Consider the following 18,289-nt stretch of genomic DNA (forward strand, 5'->3'; position numbering starts at 1 on the left):
TTACGTTGGGAGAAGATGCTGTTTGTCTCCAAACTGGCAGTTAGTGAAGGATTCCCAGCATGCAGGGTTTGCTTTGGGTATTCATCTTCTTAAAGCAGATCTATGATTATTATTTTTGAAGCATCTGAATTCACAGAGTGGAGACATTCTTTCTAAATATTAGCACCTTGACCACAGGTTCGTGCTGTGAGCTCTCATTGTAAATGATCTGCCACTATATTCCTTTATGGATGGACTCTGAATACAAAATTCTCTCCTGTTTAAAAGGAAATGAGTCTATTTTATTTTACCAAACATGGGCCCACTTCTTTAACACCCATAGACAAAGATCTTAAGTCTAATGAATTTTTAGTTCATCTTAGAGCATGCTTGCTACACTTAGACCATGTTTATCGTCTTGCCTTAGACCAAAGAGATCCCATGGCAACCAAATAGACTTGTGATTTGTTACAATCAATTATGCTGCATACATGACTGTTGGAGCCCCACTTTCAGGTGTCTTGGGCGTATACATGGAAATGGGACGTGGTGACTTTGTGTGTAACATTTCAAGGACCTCGCACACTGCTCTCCACCGCAGCTCTCTTGCTTTGCCCTCCCCCCAGCAGTGCACAAGGACTCCACTCTCTCTGCAGCCTTGCCAGGTTTCACTCTTTTGCGTATAAAACGGCTGTCTTCCCTTCAGGCATACTGCTCATTTTTTAGGATCATCTTGATTTTGATAAGAGAGTTAGAAAATGAAGCTTGTATATCTGAACTAGAGTTCATACTGGAAACATTTTCCTTTTGGCAGTGTTGGGGGCTGAGCCCAGAACTTGGCAAGTGCTTTACTGGTAGAGCCATATTCCCAGCCTTTGATCGTCAATTCTAAAACAAAACAAAACAAAACAAAAAGTATCTTTAAGCAAATATACAAATAAAATGGGAGTAAACCTGAAGAGCCTTGAACTCCTGACTACCTCTCAAGTGCCTGACTTGAGAGGTAGTCAGGATCACTAACTTGGTGCTTAGCTGTATAGCTTTGGGCAAGTTCTTTTGTTGTTATTGCTGTTTCCTGAGGGCTTCCTTTTCCAAGTTCCTTCTGTAGAGGGTATACCCTGTGCCTTATACATACTAGTCTGGTGTTCCATGACTGACACCAGCCCTGGCTACAGACCCAGCCTGGCTTGGTACCTAGCCCAGGGCCCAGCCCACCTGGGCAAGTTTTTCTGCATCTCTATACATCAGTCACATCATCTGTAAGGGAAAAGTAAGCTTTGCTGCCTCCTAGAGTTGTCAGGAGGATTGAATTGGTTCATAACAACATCCTTATAACAGAGTCTGGCAGCAAGACCACGTCAGCCAGTGGAGGGTTAGCTGCTGTTAATGATAATGATGTTTATCAATCTGGCCAGAAATGGAAACACAACTCATCTGTCTTCTTGGGTTTCATCTTTCTTATCAGAAAACCACATCAGATCATACTAGATTTTTTTTTCATTTCCTTTTAAGTCATGTGCCAGGGTGTATAGGTAACACGAAAGCCTATAAAAGCATTCATCAAGATATTCATTGCCTTACTAGATATTAAATACTTCTTAAAAGGGAAAACTTTGTAGGAGGGAAACAGAAAATTACTTTCACACGGACAGGACTATAAATGGGATTATTTTCTTGGGAGAAAACTTTTTAAATGGAAACCTCTTAATACAATAAAAGATTGAATTTAAATACCTTTTCTCTTTGAAAATGTCATGCCATGGTCTTCATTATTTGTTATATTTCTAAAGTGCTTTTCTTCCCAGGAAGCTCATTACGAACTGTCTCCTGACTGGATTCAATTCAGCTCCTTTGTAGCGGAACCACCCTGGAAAGTCCAGCAGAAACAGATCGGAGAACCTGCAAGGCCAGGCCCGACTGCTTTTGCATGGGTAGCACATTTGTGAAGTGTGACACCATTGTTTGTCATTAAAGATTCAAATTCTTTCATCCCTTTAGGCAGAATATTCTCAAGTTATGAGCTTGATTCAAACCAGAGTAGACAAGATGTAGATTTCTTAGAAAGTGGGTTTCTAATGGAAATGCTGACAATCCATTACCAGCAGGGGGGCTAATGGCTGCCACTAAAAATATGCTGAAAGATTATAGTAATAAAAACACATATTTTAAAGTGCCTGCTAGAAGTTCAAGGATTTTTTTAATGTTACTGTTAATAATAGGCTACCCAATCCTTTTGGCATTTGATTTTGTCTCATAAATGGGCTTAATCTCAGGTAATGCCGTTGTACTGCACTTTTTTTTTTCTGTTTGATTTCACGGGGGTTGGCTGTCTTTTGGCAGAATTATCAGTGCTCTTAATGGAAGGTAAATAATTGCTGTATTTGTAGACAGATGGAATTTTCAATCTGGGAAGAATCTCAGTGATCAGCAAGGTTTCTCTATTATGTTTTCTGGAAGAAACTTTAGGCTCTACAAATTGATAGACTGGGGCTTAGGAAGGAAACCGAGCGCACAGAGGCATTAACGATGCGCTTCAGGTCTTTATGTTTCCCTGGCTATATCGCTATTGAAATGCCTGCCCCATCTCCCGATCCAGGCGATTTGCGTTTCTTTCCTCCTATCATAATATGTTTCATGAAGGCATAAGCAACACGCAGCAGCTGTCCCTTTGTATTTATTTGTTGGGGATTGGTCCAGGGCTTCCTTCAGATACCCAGACCCATGGAAGTGTAAGCCCCTTGTATAAAAGAACATTGTGTTGGCACAAAACCCACACACATCTCCATCTATACTTTAAAAGATCTTGATGACCTATAATAGCTAATGTGATGTCAATAATATGCATTAGGTATTAAAGTATATTGTTCAGGAAATAATTGCTAGCAAGTCTTTTTATAGGTTCAGTGTGCCATTTTTGATATGCAGACAGTTGAACCCACAGATGTGGAACTGGCACTAGTGTATTCATTACAGCAATGCTAGATAGGCCTGGGGCACAGGATCGCGATCCTAGCCACCTGAGAGAGCGAGGTGAGAGGATGGCAGGCTCAGGGGCAGCCTGGGAAAACTAGAGAGACCCTGTCTCAAAAAGATGTGTGTTAGCACACGCCTTTAATGCCAGCATTTGGGCGGCAAGGACAGGTGGATCTCTGTGATTATGAGGTCAGCTTGGACTGAATATTGAGTTTCAGGATTGCCAGGGCTTAATAGTGAGACCCTGTCTCAAAACATAAGGGCAGCTTCCTCATGTGGGTGAGGCTCTGGGTTCAATTCACAGTAAAATTCACACCTCCACCCTCGCTCACCCCCCCAAAAAGACTAAAAGGAGATGACAAAGTCACTTGCAGTTCTTTGCAGATCTTCTCCAGTAACACTGTATGCATTTCTTCTCTAACACTGAGATCATGCAGACCATATGATCCTAAAAATTTTCAAAATTTCCAAGGCATTTTTCATGTTAAGTATTCTTTGAGAAACTGATTTTCACGACTGGAGAGATGTTTCAAAAACTAAGAGTACTTGTTGCTCTTGCGGAGAACCCGGCCCCACATGGTGGCTCGCAACCATCCCCATCTGTAACTCCAGTTCCAGGAGATCTAAAGGATCTTCTGACCTCCGCAGGCACAACATAGTCATGGAGTGTCACATATTTTAAAAAAGAACCTGTTTGCCAGTTGCTTACTATATCTTTTTGGAGTTATCTATTTCTCTAACTTATTTTAGAGGTTTACCAATTTATCTGTAATAGCACTACAATACCTATACTCCTGAGTATTTCCTCACACCTGTAATTCCTGGGGGGAAGGAAGCTTTTGCTCTCACTGGCAAATTACCTCTAGGAAGGTGCTTGCACGTTCTCTTCCTCCCATCAGTAGCAGAAGAAGTGTGACCCCTTCCCTGTGCCCTCATCCACACCGCCTATGACCAATTAAGGATTACAAATTTGGCAATTTCATATAGTAAAAAGTGTTTCTTCCCTGGATGGTTTGCTCAATGAATTAGAGCATGGTGCTGATACAGCGTTTTTTCTGTTCATTTGATTACTAGTGAGGTTGACCATTTTTACTTCATTTAATACATACCCTAAGCCTTCTTTCGTTTATCATCCCTTCCCCCACCCTTCCCACCTACCCCCTCTCTTCCCCCCTTTTATCCTCCTCTCCCCTTCTTTTCGAGTTTTTTGAGATAAGGTCTCCCTCTGTATCCAGGGGTGGGGAGGGGACCATGTATGAAGTCTCAAAGACTGAAAAAGGCCCACACCTGCGCTGAAATCAGCACATGGGAGGCAGGGACAGGAAAGCCTCAAGTCCAAGGCCAGCTTCAATTACTTTGTGAATTTGAGGCCAGTCTGCACTATATGAAACGCTGCCTCAAAAAGCAAAACCAAAGGATCCCTCTAACCCCACCCCCCAAATCCACGGGGAAAATCTGATTTTCCCAGTAAAGCTTCCTTCTACCTCACAGTCTTCCTCAACCCAGAAAATGGCACCACCACATCCCAGAGTCACCAGCTAGAAGCTCTAGTCCCTTGACGTTGTTTCTCCCTATGTGCCACATGTTATCTGCCAGGGAGTCCTGTTGGCTCTACAACCAGACCATATCCTCCAGGGTTCCATCTTAATGCCATTTTGGTAAATGGAAAAACTTAAGGGACAGAAACGGGATCTGTGGTCAAAGCCTGGGATAAGAAGCAATGACAGTGGGCCGCGTGGGAGCTGACGAAGCCCCATGCGTAGACTAGAGTGGTAGCCATACAACTCTACCTGTCAGAACTCACACAAATGCACACAAAAGAGGGCTGAGAGACCTTAAATTAAATGTGGGGGAGACGTGCTGGGCATTTGTCCCTTGTCATCTTTGTGCCCATGACTCTGAGGTAGATGTCATCATAATCTAAGACTCATACTGTGATGGGCTCCTCATTAATCTCCTTGTGTCCACACTCTTTTTGGTTTTTTTTGTTTGTTTTTTGTTTGTTTTTTGTTTTTTTGTTTTTTGTTTTTGTTTTTGTTTTTGAGACAGGGTTTCTCTGTGTAGCCCTGGCTGTCCTGGAGCTCACTCTGTAGGCCAGGCTGGCCTCAAACTCAGAAATCCACCTGCCCCTGCCACCCAGAGTGCAGGGGTGCTGGGATTACAGGCGTGCGCCACCACCACCCAGCTGATGCCCACACTCTTGATGGCAGCTTCTTCTCAGCACAGTAGAGAGGTAGCCAGAAAAGAAAAAAGCAAATTGTGTTACTCTTTTTCTTACACCTCTCCAGAAGTTTCTCTCCTCCCTGGAGAAGGTCTTATGTGACCCAGTCCCCCCACAGCACTTCTCTGGCCTGTTCTCCCCCAGGCCACGCACTCTCTCCTCCCCAGTGGCACTCCACTGTTGAGAGCGCTGTCCCCTTTAGTCCTCCTAAATGGTTCTCCACAGAGGGAAACACACACTTTCCACAATGGCTGCCAAGAGCCTCCATGACAGCTACCTGCTCCTTCTCCAGTGACCTCCACCTAACTCTTCCTCATGCCCTCTGGGCAGCAAACCACACTCCAGTGCCGTGGTCAGCTCGTTCTTCCTGTTACATGGCTTGCTGTCTGTCTAGAATTGACTTCCCACTGACTTCCACCGGAGGGATGGTTCTCCCTCCTCTCCTCAATCCTTTGCCCAGATAGCAATTCCTCGGCAAGGTCTTCCATGGGAAGAGCATTAGTAACGGCAGCCCAGAGCCCCAGTGTGGGGACTCCTTTTGGAGACAGTCTCCTGTAGCCTTGGGCTTGTCTCCAACCCCTCCTGCCTCCCAAGTGCTGACAGAGTGTGAGCCCCATGCCTGCCGTGGGATCTTCCCCTGCCTTGCTTTTCTCAGGGATCACATTTCCATCTACTGTACCACACATTTTGCTTATTGTATGATTTCTCTTCAAATCCACAAGGACAAAGGTTTTTTGTTTATTTTTACAAGAATGTACCACTACTTACAACATTGCTACTTTGCCCGGTGGTTAAATTGTACAGATGAAAGAAAAGGAAGGTCCCATTCGTCAGCAGGGATCATAACTTTAGGTATCAATTTCTGACTGGCCCCAGATTTCACTCAACTTCCCCCATAGCCTTTGACAACATGGGATTCCATCCAAGTGTGCCGGAGCAGGTGTTCTGGTGACACAGCTCTCTATCCTGCTCATCCGCTGTCTTAGCTGCACCCAGAATTGCTGTGTTAAGTTCTCTTCTCTCCATCTTCTCTCTAGAAGCAGATGTTCCAGGAGAGGAGTAGCCGGATGCTACAGGCCTTGTCTCCGAAGCAGAGTCCTGTGAGCAGCCCAACCCGCAGCCGGTCCCCTTCCCGCTCTCCATCTCCTACCTTCTCCTGGCTCCCAAACAAGACCTCTCCCCCCTCCTCACCGAAAGCAGCCTCAGCCTCCATCAGCAGCATGAGTGAGGGGGATGAGGATGAGAAGTAAAGGTGCCTGGTCGACAAGAGCACAGCACACAGGATGGGAGGGCTCCCGGGATGCCTGGGAGGCGTGGAGAGCTGTAGCTCCGCCGGGAGATGGGAGTTCTGCCCAGGGCGTTACTAGGCCAGCTCCTGTTCCTTCTCTATCCAGTCTGGCCTGGGCTCAGCATGGAGGTTTCTGACCTGAAAACCCACACAAACCTTCTTAGCATCATAGAAGCACCCCACTTTAGCCCTGCTATGGAAAGGTACAGTGCACTCCATGAAGTGGGGTGACTTCTGCTTTGGTCCACACATCTATCTGTAGCAAATATGCCACCCGCAGAAGTGGCTGCTGCCTCACCCTGCTATCTCCAGCCCTCAAAGAGCCTTGCACGTTGCTTCCTATAACCCACGCTCTCCCAGAATGAATTCCCTTCCAACTGAGGTGGCTAAGTGCTTGCAAAATGGGTGAGTTAGAGGCAAATTCCAGCCTTCTTTGTTCAGCCACTAAGCCCTGATGGAATGCACCAACACTTTCCCATTCCAGGACCCCGACTCAGATGCAGCTTTGCTTTGGTCAGATAGAAACATGTGACCCTTAATCTCTCATTCAAAGGACAGTTGTGTCAAGGTGAACTCCACCTAAGGCCTGACATGCTTCTGGCTGTATGTTTTCATCACTGGCATGATGACACTGTTTTCCAGAAATTACCTGAATTGATGGGAATCGCAACAAGGAAACCCGTCTTACCTAAAAAGAAATAACCAAACCAACTGGGAGCTCCTTTGCTTTGGCTCCATGTATGGAAGATGAAAATATCTCTTGGAGCTTCTTAAAGGAACGGCTCTTTCCATTTCTGACCACTCCAGTTCATAGACCTTGAATAACAGTTTGATGAAACAAACACTTAGTATACCGATAGGGGGTGCTACCTGCACGTATTTGTTCTATGTATCCTCCAATACGCCACCCCAGGGTGTATACCATATGCAATATGAATATATGGTGGCCGTGTTGGACTCTATAACCCTCTCATGCTCTCCCCCATGATACCCTGCTGAAATGCTTGATCTCAAGAACCATCTGGTTCCCTCATGACTTGGGCACTTTGTCAAAAGCTCAATCAAATGTTAGATTCCTGTAGAAATGTTTTGTCCCAGAAAATCCCTGTTGTTCTTCACCCACGACATTTTGGGTAAAGGGAAAGCTCAATCTTTTGAATGGTCTGAGAGACACTGAAGTTATTTCTGGCCCTTGCTTCTCCGAACAGGATGGAGACTCTCAGATGACTGGAGAACTACGTGGGTCCTCTGTTCCCTAACTACATGCAGGGAATGATCTGGGCCAGTCAAGGTTTAGAGCTAATCTCTTAGGTTCAAATAGAATTTCCTGATTATCGTAGTAAAGACAGACAGACAGCACTGCAGCTTGACTGACTGAAGGCCTTAACATGTAACTGGTGGGCAAAGTCCAGCACCTCCAGTGACAGAGACATCCTCTGTTTTCAGAGGCTTTGGGAACACGCATTCCGGGAGGAGGGGGCAACTGATGAAGAAAGGTACCCTGCCTTTCCCCTTTATGTTGGGGTCAAACTACCTCCCTGCTTACCTAAAGATCAGTGGTGACTATTGCTAAACAAAACCTTGAGGCTAAGGCAACCTGGAGCCTCCTTGTTCCTGATACTTCTTCTAGAAGTCTGTAAAGTGCTCGTGAAAGACAGGGGGTTGCTAGGAACCCAGCCTGGGAGAAAGAAATCTCTTTTCATAGTCAAGGCCCTCTTGGACCATCCCTCCCCAGAGGCAAGGGCTTCCATTCTTCCACTGTATCTATCGGTTTGACCTCAGCCTTCCACTATGCACCCAGGACAAATTGTGCATGTATGCCTTCTATTTCAGCCGTTGACACTTGTGGCAGTGCAGGGACAAGGGGAGCAACTAAGCAAATGAAGAAGAGGAGAAGAGGGTCCTAGAGAGAGGAAAGAAAGCTAAAAACATCTACGGTTTTAAGCCACTTCAGGTTATATGTGCAGAGGCTCTCTGTGGAGGAAACCTTTATTTTTTTTTTTTTTAAAAAGTTGACTCCATGACCCAGGGCACATAGGTCCACTTTTACCTAAGTCTTGCTCTGAGGCAGAGAGTGTAGAAGTGATGTATCAGGTGAGTATAATTTTGCAGGCCCTACACACTATCCTGACAGGTGCCACATACATGATTCATCAGAAGCGCCACTGTAGCTGTGCATGATGGGAAGTGACCAATGTAGGAATCACCCCAGGTACAAAGGACACTTAAGTGGGTTTAAACCTCCTTCTCAGTTTCTAACAGCAGCTCCTCACCTTCCCAAAGCCACAAGTTTTCCACAAAGAAACGGGGTGGATTCTGTTAGCCAGCCTTTAGCCCTTCGTGACCATCTCGAAGTCCTTCCCAGCCCTGACAGGTTTTACCTTCCCCTACACGTGGGAGGAGCTGCGACTGCACTGTGTGTGAGTTCTTCAGGCAATTCTCACGGTCAAGGTCAAGGGCAAGTTAAGAATGAATAACAGTGTCCAGCATGCTGCGAGCTTGGAGAAGTAAGAAACAGGGGCAAAACCAGGGAAAGGGAGGGAAAGAAGCAACTTAGGAAGCCCATTCCCTAAGGTTGGGAATGGGAAGATGGACAAAAATGACATGAGTTGGTGAATACGGGAGGATTTATATTTTCTACTTTCCTTCCAGGCATCACTAGGAAGGAGGAAGGCTTCCTATTGTATACTTCCATGGCTAGTGGATCCCCATGCAGCACGTGGGGTCCTGGCCTCTCTAGCTTATTTGGCATATTAGCAATTTTCGTATCCCCCTCCCCACCCCACCCCGCGCTCAGAAACCAAGTGCTGACTCCCTTCATGTAAACATCAGGGGCGTATTTGTAATGCAGTGTATGGCCTATGTCTGTCAGCATAACCCAGAGGCAAGGGTAAACCAGCCCTGTGACAGACACGGTGTGGCTTCCCACATGCAGTGTGTGTGTGAGTCTCAGCCATTCTATGACCTAGGCTGCAGGATACTGCGGTTACATTGGTGGGTTGTGGCTACCGGAAGAACATGGCTTATTTTCCCTTGATCTTCAGGACTTAGTTTAATGCCCAGTCCTACCCAACGGATGAGACAGGTTTTCAGGCATCTACTCAGCAGCTCCAGTCCTGTCCTATGCAGCTGATGAGGAATCAAACAGGTGATAAGTGAACTCATTAGGCATTTTTCTTTCTTTCTTTGGTTTTTTTCGAGACAGGGTTTCTCTGTGTAGTCCTGGCTGTCCTGGAACTCACTCTGTAGACCAGGCTGGCCTTGAACTCAGAAATCTGCCTGCCTCTGCCTCCCAGAGTGCTGGGATTACAGGCGTGCGCCACCACCGCCCAGCTTCTTAGGAATTTTTTAACTTCTCTAGTTTTCTGTTCTGTCGCTGCAGTATGTCTGGGGACAAAGCCATAAGAACAGCCTATCTACTTAAAATTCTGCTGTACATATAAGCCGAGGGCTCATCTGGATTCAAGAATGACTTTATGCCCAAGCATTTGCTCTGGTGCTGACTAGTGCAAACTACTGGAATCACCCCACCCTCACCACTGAAAGCCCTAAACCCTCTTCCCCTGATCCCAAATGGACCACAGTAGTCCCAACTTGTTTATAAATAAAAGGACCCAGAGTCACACTTTGGCCGCTTTGCTTCTTGTGTGTTGCTGTGTTCCTACCTAGGAGTTCAAGTTGAATGTACAAAATGCTCGCACTGTGGCAGCTGTGCTTGCTGCCTGCCCAGAGGTGGCTTCAGTACGTGGAAGGTTCACCCCTTGCTTTCTGCTCAATGGAGCCAGGTCTTGGAGTTGCCAAACAACCCACATCCCTCTTCCCAAGACAGTTAACCACAGAGATAGGTCTCACCACTCACTGGCCTTGTCAGTGACCCTGATCAAACCCACTTTACTTGGTGTTTGTTCCAATCGGGGTGGGGTTGAGGCACTAACTTCTGGGTCTCCCTTGCCAATAAGGCACTGGATTTCTGTGGCAGCCTGCACTGTCCCCCAGCTTTCTCCAAGCTACAATGCTGACCAGGAGTAAAGGCTCATGTCTCACAAAGAAGAAAGCTCCCTGGGACTCCCACAACCTGCAGCGCTGGTTGATGATCTCACCTCCACATTTGTAGCATTGCGGTTAAGGCTCTCAGGTTCCATCTGCTGTTGTCACCTTGCTACATTTATTTAATTTTCAAAATTAGTGTAAAATGGGTTTCATGATAGCACTTCTTATTTTGTGGGTATGTGTATGTTCATTTGTATGCAGCTGCACGAGCATGTGTGTGTGTGTGCGTGTGTGTGTGTGTGTGTGTGTGTGTGTGTGTATGCAAGTGCATACCTGAGGTTAACTTTGGTGGTGTTTCTCAGGTGCCATCCACATTGTTTTAGAGGCAGAGTCTCTCAGTGCTCTGGGTCACACCAGTAGGCTTAGGCTGCCTTTGCCTCCCCAGTGCTGGATTACATGTGTACCACATCTGTCTGTTGTTTAACATGGGTTCTACTGTGCTATCTCCCCAGCCCCTCACATGGCAATTTTATACATATGTGCAATTATATGTTGTCCTTACTGTCCCTGTCCCCTGCTCTCCTGGCGTCTTTCCCACTCTTAGCGGCCGCCTTCTTCACAACTCGGTGCTCTTCACCTTTCACTCCCCAGCATTCCTCCCCCCTTTCTTTTCGCCCCTCTCCGTTTTCTAGCCCTTTTCCCCTGTGAGCTCCATGATCAAGGAGAGATTCTGTCTTAAAAATTAAGATAGAGAGCAACTGAAGGAGACACCCAATGGCAACCTCTGGTCTCTACACACCTATGTTATACACACAAAAAGACATATAAATTTAAGTATATAAGTATATATATATATATAAATATGCATAACATGTAGTGTTTGTCTTTTGGGAGAGAACTTAAAAAATATCAAACACCAAACCCCTAATCGTTCAACCAATTAATGGGCTAATGAATTAACTGTTCTCAAACATAAATGGCCACAAGGTACTTGAAAAAGTGTCCAATATCTTTAGCTATAGGAGAAATGCAAATGAAAACTTCTTTGAGATACCTTTTCACTTCAAGAATGGCTACCATTAAGAAAATAAATAACCAATGCTGGTGAAGGTGTGGGGGGATGTGAAGCCTTCTTCACTGTTGGTGGGACTATAAACTGGCACCACCACTATGGAAATCAGGATGCTGGGTCCTCATAAACCGAAAATAGAATGCTTCTCAAGTATAGCTAGGCTTTGGCAAGTGGCCAATTCAACTTTTTCCATCCTTATTCAACTGGGAGCACATAGATGGAGGCAGAGACACTAAATCATGATTCCAAGTGTCAACCCTTCCAAAGGAGCTGTGGCTGTTCGGAGGGTTTTCATGCATGCTGTAGCCCCATGCAATTCAGGAGCTTTGATTAATTCCATCTGGAGCTGGTTAGCTCTGTGAAGTGACTGCAGTGCTGAGATTAAAGGCGTGTACCACCAGCAGCACCAGTAGCACCACCCAGCAACATTTTCAAACTGTAGGACAACTCACATACGTCAAAGTATACCAGTAACAGATTCTTCAAGGCATCACCTGACACCAGGAAGTGGTAGCCTTGAATCTTCCCACCTCTGGGACTACAAACATGCACTGCTATGCTCACTAACTACTGAATCTTTTGTCTGGTTAAAAACAATAAGCAGAACAAATTTTGTTTTAACATTTGCTACTAGTGATGACTTGGCTTAATGAAATGTCTCTTGAGTCTTGACGTCCACAATGATGAGTAAATGGGGCAGGTATAAAGGGAGCTGTCTTGGCCAAATAAGTTGTCAATAAACACTTGAATGGATCACCACATTTTGGGGACACAAATGTCCAAAGGCATACATACAATCTTTGCTTGTGGTTTATCAACTTAAGTTCTCCCTCTTCTGTCTGTCCTTACCTTTAATTCTTAATGTGCTCTGAAGTCCACATTTGGAGCCTCAAAAGCCTTTGTACACCCCTGTAATCCCAGAACATAAGAGGCTAGCAGAAGGATTGCCACAAACTTGAGGCCAGTCTGAGCTAGCAAGCAAGCACTAGGCTAGCCTGGGCTGCATGGCAAGAACCTGTCTCCAAAAGGAACATATGAAAATGTATTCTGATTCTACTGAGTAAAAATTTAGAATTATCTATCCTACCAACTTATTGACTCTAACAATGTCTTGGAGATAGAGTACTCTATCTGGACAGGGCCAGGATTTCCAATTCTCACTCAGAGTGGAGGAAAATGAAAAAACTAAATTTTAAAAACATTTCCTATTTGAAACCACTTTTTAAGAATACTGAAACGAAGAGACTGGCAACATTATCTCACACCTAGGCCCATAAATAGTAGAAAGGCCAACATGAGCTCCTCAAGTTTTTGTTGACATAAACTCTTTCCTTGAGGACCTTGGCAAGTAGGCCTAGGCTTCTCTGAGAGTAGATCAAAGTCTCTTTGTTAGATGAAATGCCCATCGCAGATCTCATCCTAGATTTGTTTTCTAATCACAGAGTGTCTAAAAGGCTCCCTCAACTGAATAACAGGACATTCATTTACCTTTACAAAGTGTTATTTCATTACCAGTTTTAGGAAGAACAGTTTTCATATAGGAAGCTCATTCCAATTGTGCTAAGGTAACAATAATTATCCCTAACTTTAGAAAACATGACAGCAGCTTATTAAGCTGTTAAAAGAATTGTTAAGAAGCCAGAGAGAGGGCTCAGTACTTAATTGCACTTGGTGCTCTTCCAAAGGACTAAAGTTTGGTCCTCAGCAACCATGTTTGGTGGCCCACAGTTATCCATAACTGCAGTTACAGGGGATCTGATGCCCTCTTCTGGCCCTCTTGGGAACCTGCACACATATGGCATACACTCAGAGACACGCATATACATAAATTTAAAAAGCAAACATTTAAAAACATCTAGTACAGTTGTTGAAATTACTAACAAGTTTATTTTTATGGAGGACAACAAATTCTACTTGGATAAAATGCCAGGGAATGGTGACTGAGTAAGGTCAACCTTCCTTAGAGTTTTATACACAGAAGGATGCTACAAAGCTATGTTGTCCCAAACCCAAGCAGACAACACCTTTTCTCCTGTTTAGCTTTTCAATCACCTGTCAAATAGAGCACCACCAGCCAGAGAGGTGGACTTGCTGCCAACATTCTAGCCACTCTCAAAGGCCTCTCTATAACCTGCACTATCAGCAGTGTGCAACACCGGAGAGTTACCTTAGGGAACTCGTCCAGTGAGTCTGGAGTTAAGGCTGGGCCTCAGAGATTCTGACATGGAGCCTGGCCAGAGCTGCTCGAGACAAAGGTGCCTGTTCTGGGGCACGCGTAGCAGGGAGGAGACTTGTTCTGCTGCAAGATGAGAACAGGAAAAAATCTGAGTATTATTTTGCTATTTCCTCATCTAAAGAGAGACTGTTATTCTGATGATGTCATCAATGCTCAGAGAGGGAAAGGACAGGCCAGCATTTAAAAATGCCTGTTGCTATCAAGCACCTAGGCCAGTGACAAGGGAAGATAGGTGCTTAATGTTGTTTCTTAAAATCCAATAGAGGGAAAAGGCTGTAGATGGTTATTTATCACCACTAGCCACGGGTGGCTATATTTTAAAGATAATTAAAATCCAAAACTGCTTCTCAGTTGCTCTAGCCATATTGAACTGCTGAGGTAGCCCATGGCAACCGCAGCTGACAGATAGCACAGGCATAGGACACGAACATCAATGCAGAGTTTCAGTGGTGGTGGTGGGGGGGGGGGGCAGGTCTTCTACAGGAACTGTTTCCAGAGGGCAACTCTGTCTACACAATGCTTTATGATTTATTCATGTGATCAAAGTGTTGATCTACGTGTTGTTATGAAGTGAGTATCTGAAAACACTTTCAGCAGATAATCACTTGCGAACATGCATTATGAAGTCATTTGGGAAGGATTTGGAAAGGAAGGACAAGGAAATAAAAACACAGCACACTGCAGCACGGAACTCTGCAGCAGCCTCAGGAAAGGACTCAATTCACGGGGGGATGCACCCTTGAGTGGAAGCATCTGAGTGTGAACTCTACTTACTTTTATGAATTCCAAATGAAGGCAGGAACAGCAGACACAGGATACAGCTCCCAAGCTATGAATGACTCCTAGTATAATGGCTGACTGGTTGGTAAAACACAGATGGAAAATTCTGAAACCAAAACTCACTTCTAAGAGGTTTGCATTCTTAAGGCAAAACGGGCAACATGAAAGTAGTTAGTTTTTTATTTGGTGCTTTGAGACAGGATCTCATAGAGCTCAGGCTGACCTTGTATTCACCATGTAACTGACTCCTCTGGTTTTCACCCACCAAGAGCTGGGATTACAGATGTGTGCCACCATTCCCAGCTTAAGTAGCTGATGACTAATCACTTGGGACTTTTTTTAAGTACCATAAAACAAACTTGGTAAGGGCCTAAGAACCCCAGGAGTCCACACCCATAATTTTAGAGGGAAAACAACAGTTCAGTTAACACGACTATCATGAATCAGCTACAAGGTTTGTCTCAAATCCTCAAGACTGTCGATTTCTAGTGATTAAGACACACTAGAGTAGCTACGTGCCTTTCTTATTAAATGTGAAATGCTTAGTATGAATGACACATTGCTAAGTAGACTAAAGCTCCCACCTTTTTTATCTAGGAAGCACCTAAATCTATTTGGGGCATCAGTATTGCTGCTACCATGGAACAAATGACCCTTTAATCTTCAGATGATCCCAAGTTTACACTCCTAAAATCAGTCTCCTGAAGTATTTATTAATATTTCTGAGCCTTTAACCCCAAGAAATCTGAGTCAGGAGAGCTGAGGGAAAACTTGGGCCTTCATATTTAATCATTTCAGATAGTCCTGGTGCAGGTGGTTTGCCCAGAACATTCAAGTTTATACCTGTTTACTCAGTCTACAGAATAATGGTGTTCCTTTCACCCAAAAGTGTCCCAACTAGACATTATATGGTCCACTGAACCCAAAACATTAACTGTACTTAGAAAGATGCCACAGAAACAATTTACTGCTATGCATTTCCGGTGTTTTACCCATATGATGGATATTCTCCAAAATGTGATTTCAATGTTCTCTGCTCCAGGGAACCCAAATAATTGATGTTTTCCCCCCTCTAATCAATCACAAAACCTTGTCAGGGCCCTTGTGCATCCCAGGCAACTTGCAAAAGAGCGAGCTGCTGCTTATGGATTCAATTTCAGAAACAGAAGGCAAAGTTTATCTACGTGACGGCGATGAGAATACAGACCAGAGAGCACAGAAAACAGCACACTAATGAGCTGTGAAGATCAACTGCCATTTTATTGTTCTGGTTACCAGGGTACAGAAGTGCCTGTGTGTGGCTGGATCGGTTTGGTTATGACAAACAACAGATTGCTTAGCAACTCATGAGGAGCACGGTCCGAGCCACACACCGTCTTGGTTGTGTTTTTCCAACAGTCACAACACACTTCTCTCCGTAGACCGTGGAGTGATAAATGACCCCATCTAGTCATCCTTCATTCATGACAGCATAACGTATGGGGCTGAGCTTCATTTTACAAACCACAAGGTTGCTCGGGAACTGTGAATGTGTTTGTGTACATTCATCGCTGTAATTTAAGTCAACAGAGGCACAGGGTGAATCAGCTCAGACTTGTACTTATGGGTACAAACTCTGCAACTGAACATTCATGTGTAAGTTAATATTTGTCTCTTATCAAAGCAGCAATTATTCCATGTAGAAAACCCTAATAAGTTAAGGAGTTACAAAGAGAACTTGGCAAAGCAATGACCTTTTCACTCACACTTCTCTCCTGCAGGGTCATAAGTAAGGGAAACAGTCCCATTTCAAGAACTTGGGTGGGAACTTGGGAGAGCAAATGCTCTGCTTCTAAACCTTAGGCAGCAATGATGACTTCAAATCCTGTTAAAGCACAAACTCAGCAGAGACTCGGGCTAGGCTTCCCTTTCTTCTAATAGTGACATTGTCCACGACTGACTCAAGCACAACTTGAGCTCCAATTTGGAGTATGGCATTAAGAGAGAAGCATCTGGAACAATGAACAACAGGAGGAAAACTGTGGAGACGACAGGATCTAATTCCTGTAACAATTCACAGCAAGTTGTTTCCTGGTTCCAACACTAGGGTAGAAGCCAAGCCTCCACACGCCAGGGAAGCCCTCAGCCACTGAACCACATCCCAAGCCGGGTTCCCCGAACATCTGAAATCACTTAGTGCTTTATAGATTAAAGGTAAACTTTGATGTCTGCCTGAGTCAAGATGCACTTACTAGTCTCACAAATGTCTGTTGGCCTAAATAATGTCTCAGCTCTAAGAGGAACTTTGTTGCTGTTGTTAATTGTTTTGAGACTGGATTTCTGTGTATAACCTGGCTGGCCTAGAACACAGAGATCTGCCTGCCTCTGCTGGGATTGAAGGTGTGTACCACCACCACCACCACCACCACCACCACCACCACCACCACCACCACCCAGCATTAAGAGGAGCTTTTTGATGCGGAAAAGAAACCAATTGACTTGGTGATATTTCCCAGGGAAGTTATATAAACACCCAGCAAGAAAGGGAACAGACATTGCTCGCCCGTCTATTTTCTACTTCATGCTGGATAAACAATTGGGAAAATTCTGCCTCCTGAAAGGACTTGCCAGATCCACCAGCCTGGTCCCTTTCGAGCGAGCGGCAGGCAGTCTCGTCTCCTCACATCCCTGTAAGTTACAGGCTTCAGTTGTTATTATGTTTAAAAATCCTAATTAAATGTGGAATATTAAGCTCAACATTTAAGATATAGGTATAAGTCTTTCTAAAAAAAACAAAAAATATGCTTTTTAATTAAAGTAAAAATTAAAGCTTCTCAAAATGGTTCAAATGACAAAAACAAAAAACAAACAAAAAACCCAGAAATTATGTGAAATGAATCCCACAATGTAAACAATATCACATTTGAATCTTGCCCTGGCTTCACAAACTCTTTCTGGACCTGATATTCAGCATAGCTAAATGGTGACTGTCACTTAACTTTCACAATCTCCTGTGACTGGCATTCGTCAATGCCTAAGAGATGTTCACATTGAATGCTAAGGTTGTATTTTTTTTTCTCTCTCAAGAAGAATCGGAGGGTAAGATCATTTTAAACACGAAGCAATTCTGTTGTTCATATAAATTCTATTGGAACTGTTCCAATTTCAATCACTTTGTGACGTCAGGCTGAGCTGAGAGCAATTAGACCAGTCCCACCTGCCAGACTTCGGCACCTCTTTCCTGAGCAACTGCAGGGCGCGCATTGCTTGGTCACCATGCATATGGATCTTCGACGGTTGCAAAAGTTATCCAGAGCGTTTACATTACTAGGCCATTTTTAAAGGAAGGCAGGATTACTTAAATAGGATGTTCTTGCAGGTGAAAGTTCACCATCTCAAAAGGAGCTAGTTCTGAAGGAACACAGAATCTTCATGGAAAAGCCACTAAACAAATGGCCAAACAGAACCTAACTGAAGTGAGTTTCTCTGAAAAACTCAGAGGGCTTTAGACCTCTGTCTCTGTCCTACACAAAGGAAATTTGGGCATCACTTTTTGTGAAAAGGACAAGTTCAGGTTTCCTGGGTAAGCTTACACTGCTGAGATGAAAATGCCTTTGAAAGTCTCACTGCAAAACTTAGGCAAGTACCAAATCTGAACCTAACAGTTCCAGATCTGATCAGAGCCTGTTCTGAGACAGGCAATGGGAGAGAAAAGTCTCCACTCAAGAAGAAATAGCATCTAAAATCAATTTGATCTATGTTTTATCTTCT

General features: G+C 44.4%; 1 protein-coding gene across 3 annotated transcripts in view; it reads left to right on the plus strand.

Annotated features, from left to right (window-relative positions):
- Pcyt1b (phosphate cytidylyltransferase 1B, choline) overlaps positions 1–10,099 on the plus strand; it is a 96,089-nt gene extending 85,990 nt beyond the window's left edge. For all 3 annotated transcript variants that reach the window (XM_052170100.1, XM_052170098.1, XM_052170099.1), the window contains exon 8: positions 6,211–10,099. In XM_052170100.1, coding sequence (XP_052026060.1) covers positions 6,211–6,423 — 213 coding nt within the window. In that variant the 3' untranslated portion in view covers positions 6,424–10,099. The remainder of the gene's footprint in view (positions 1–6,210) is intronic.
- Positions 10,100–18,289: the final 8,190 nt, after the last annotated feature.

This window comes from Apodemus sylvaticus, chromosome X (genome assembly GCF_947179515.1).
Source record: "Apodemus sylvaticus chromosome X, mApoSyl1.1, whole genome shotgun sequence".
Lineage (NCBI taxonomy): Eukaryota > Metazoa > Chordata > Mammalia > Rodentia > Muridae > Apodemus > Apodemus sylvaticus.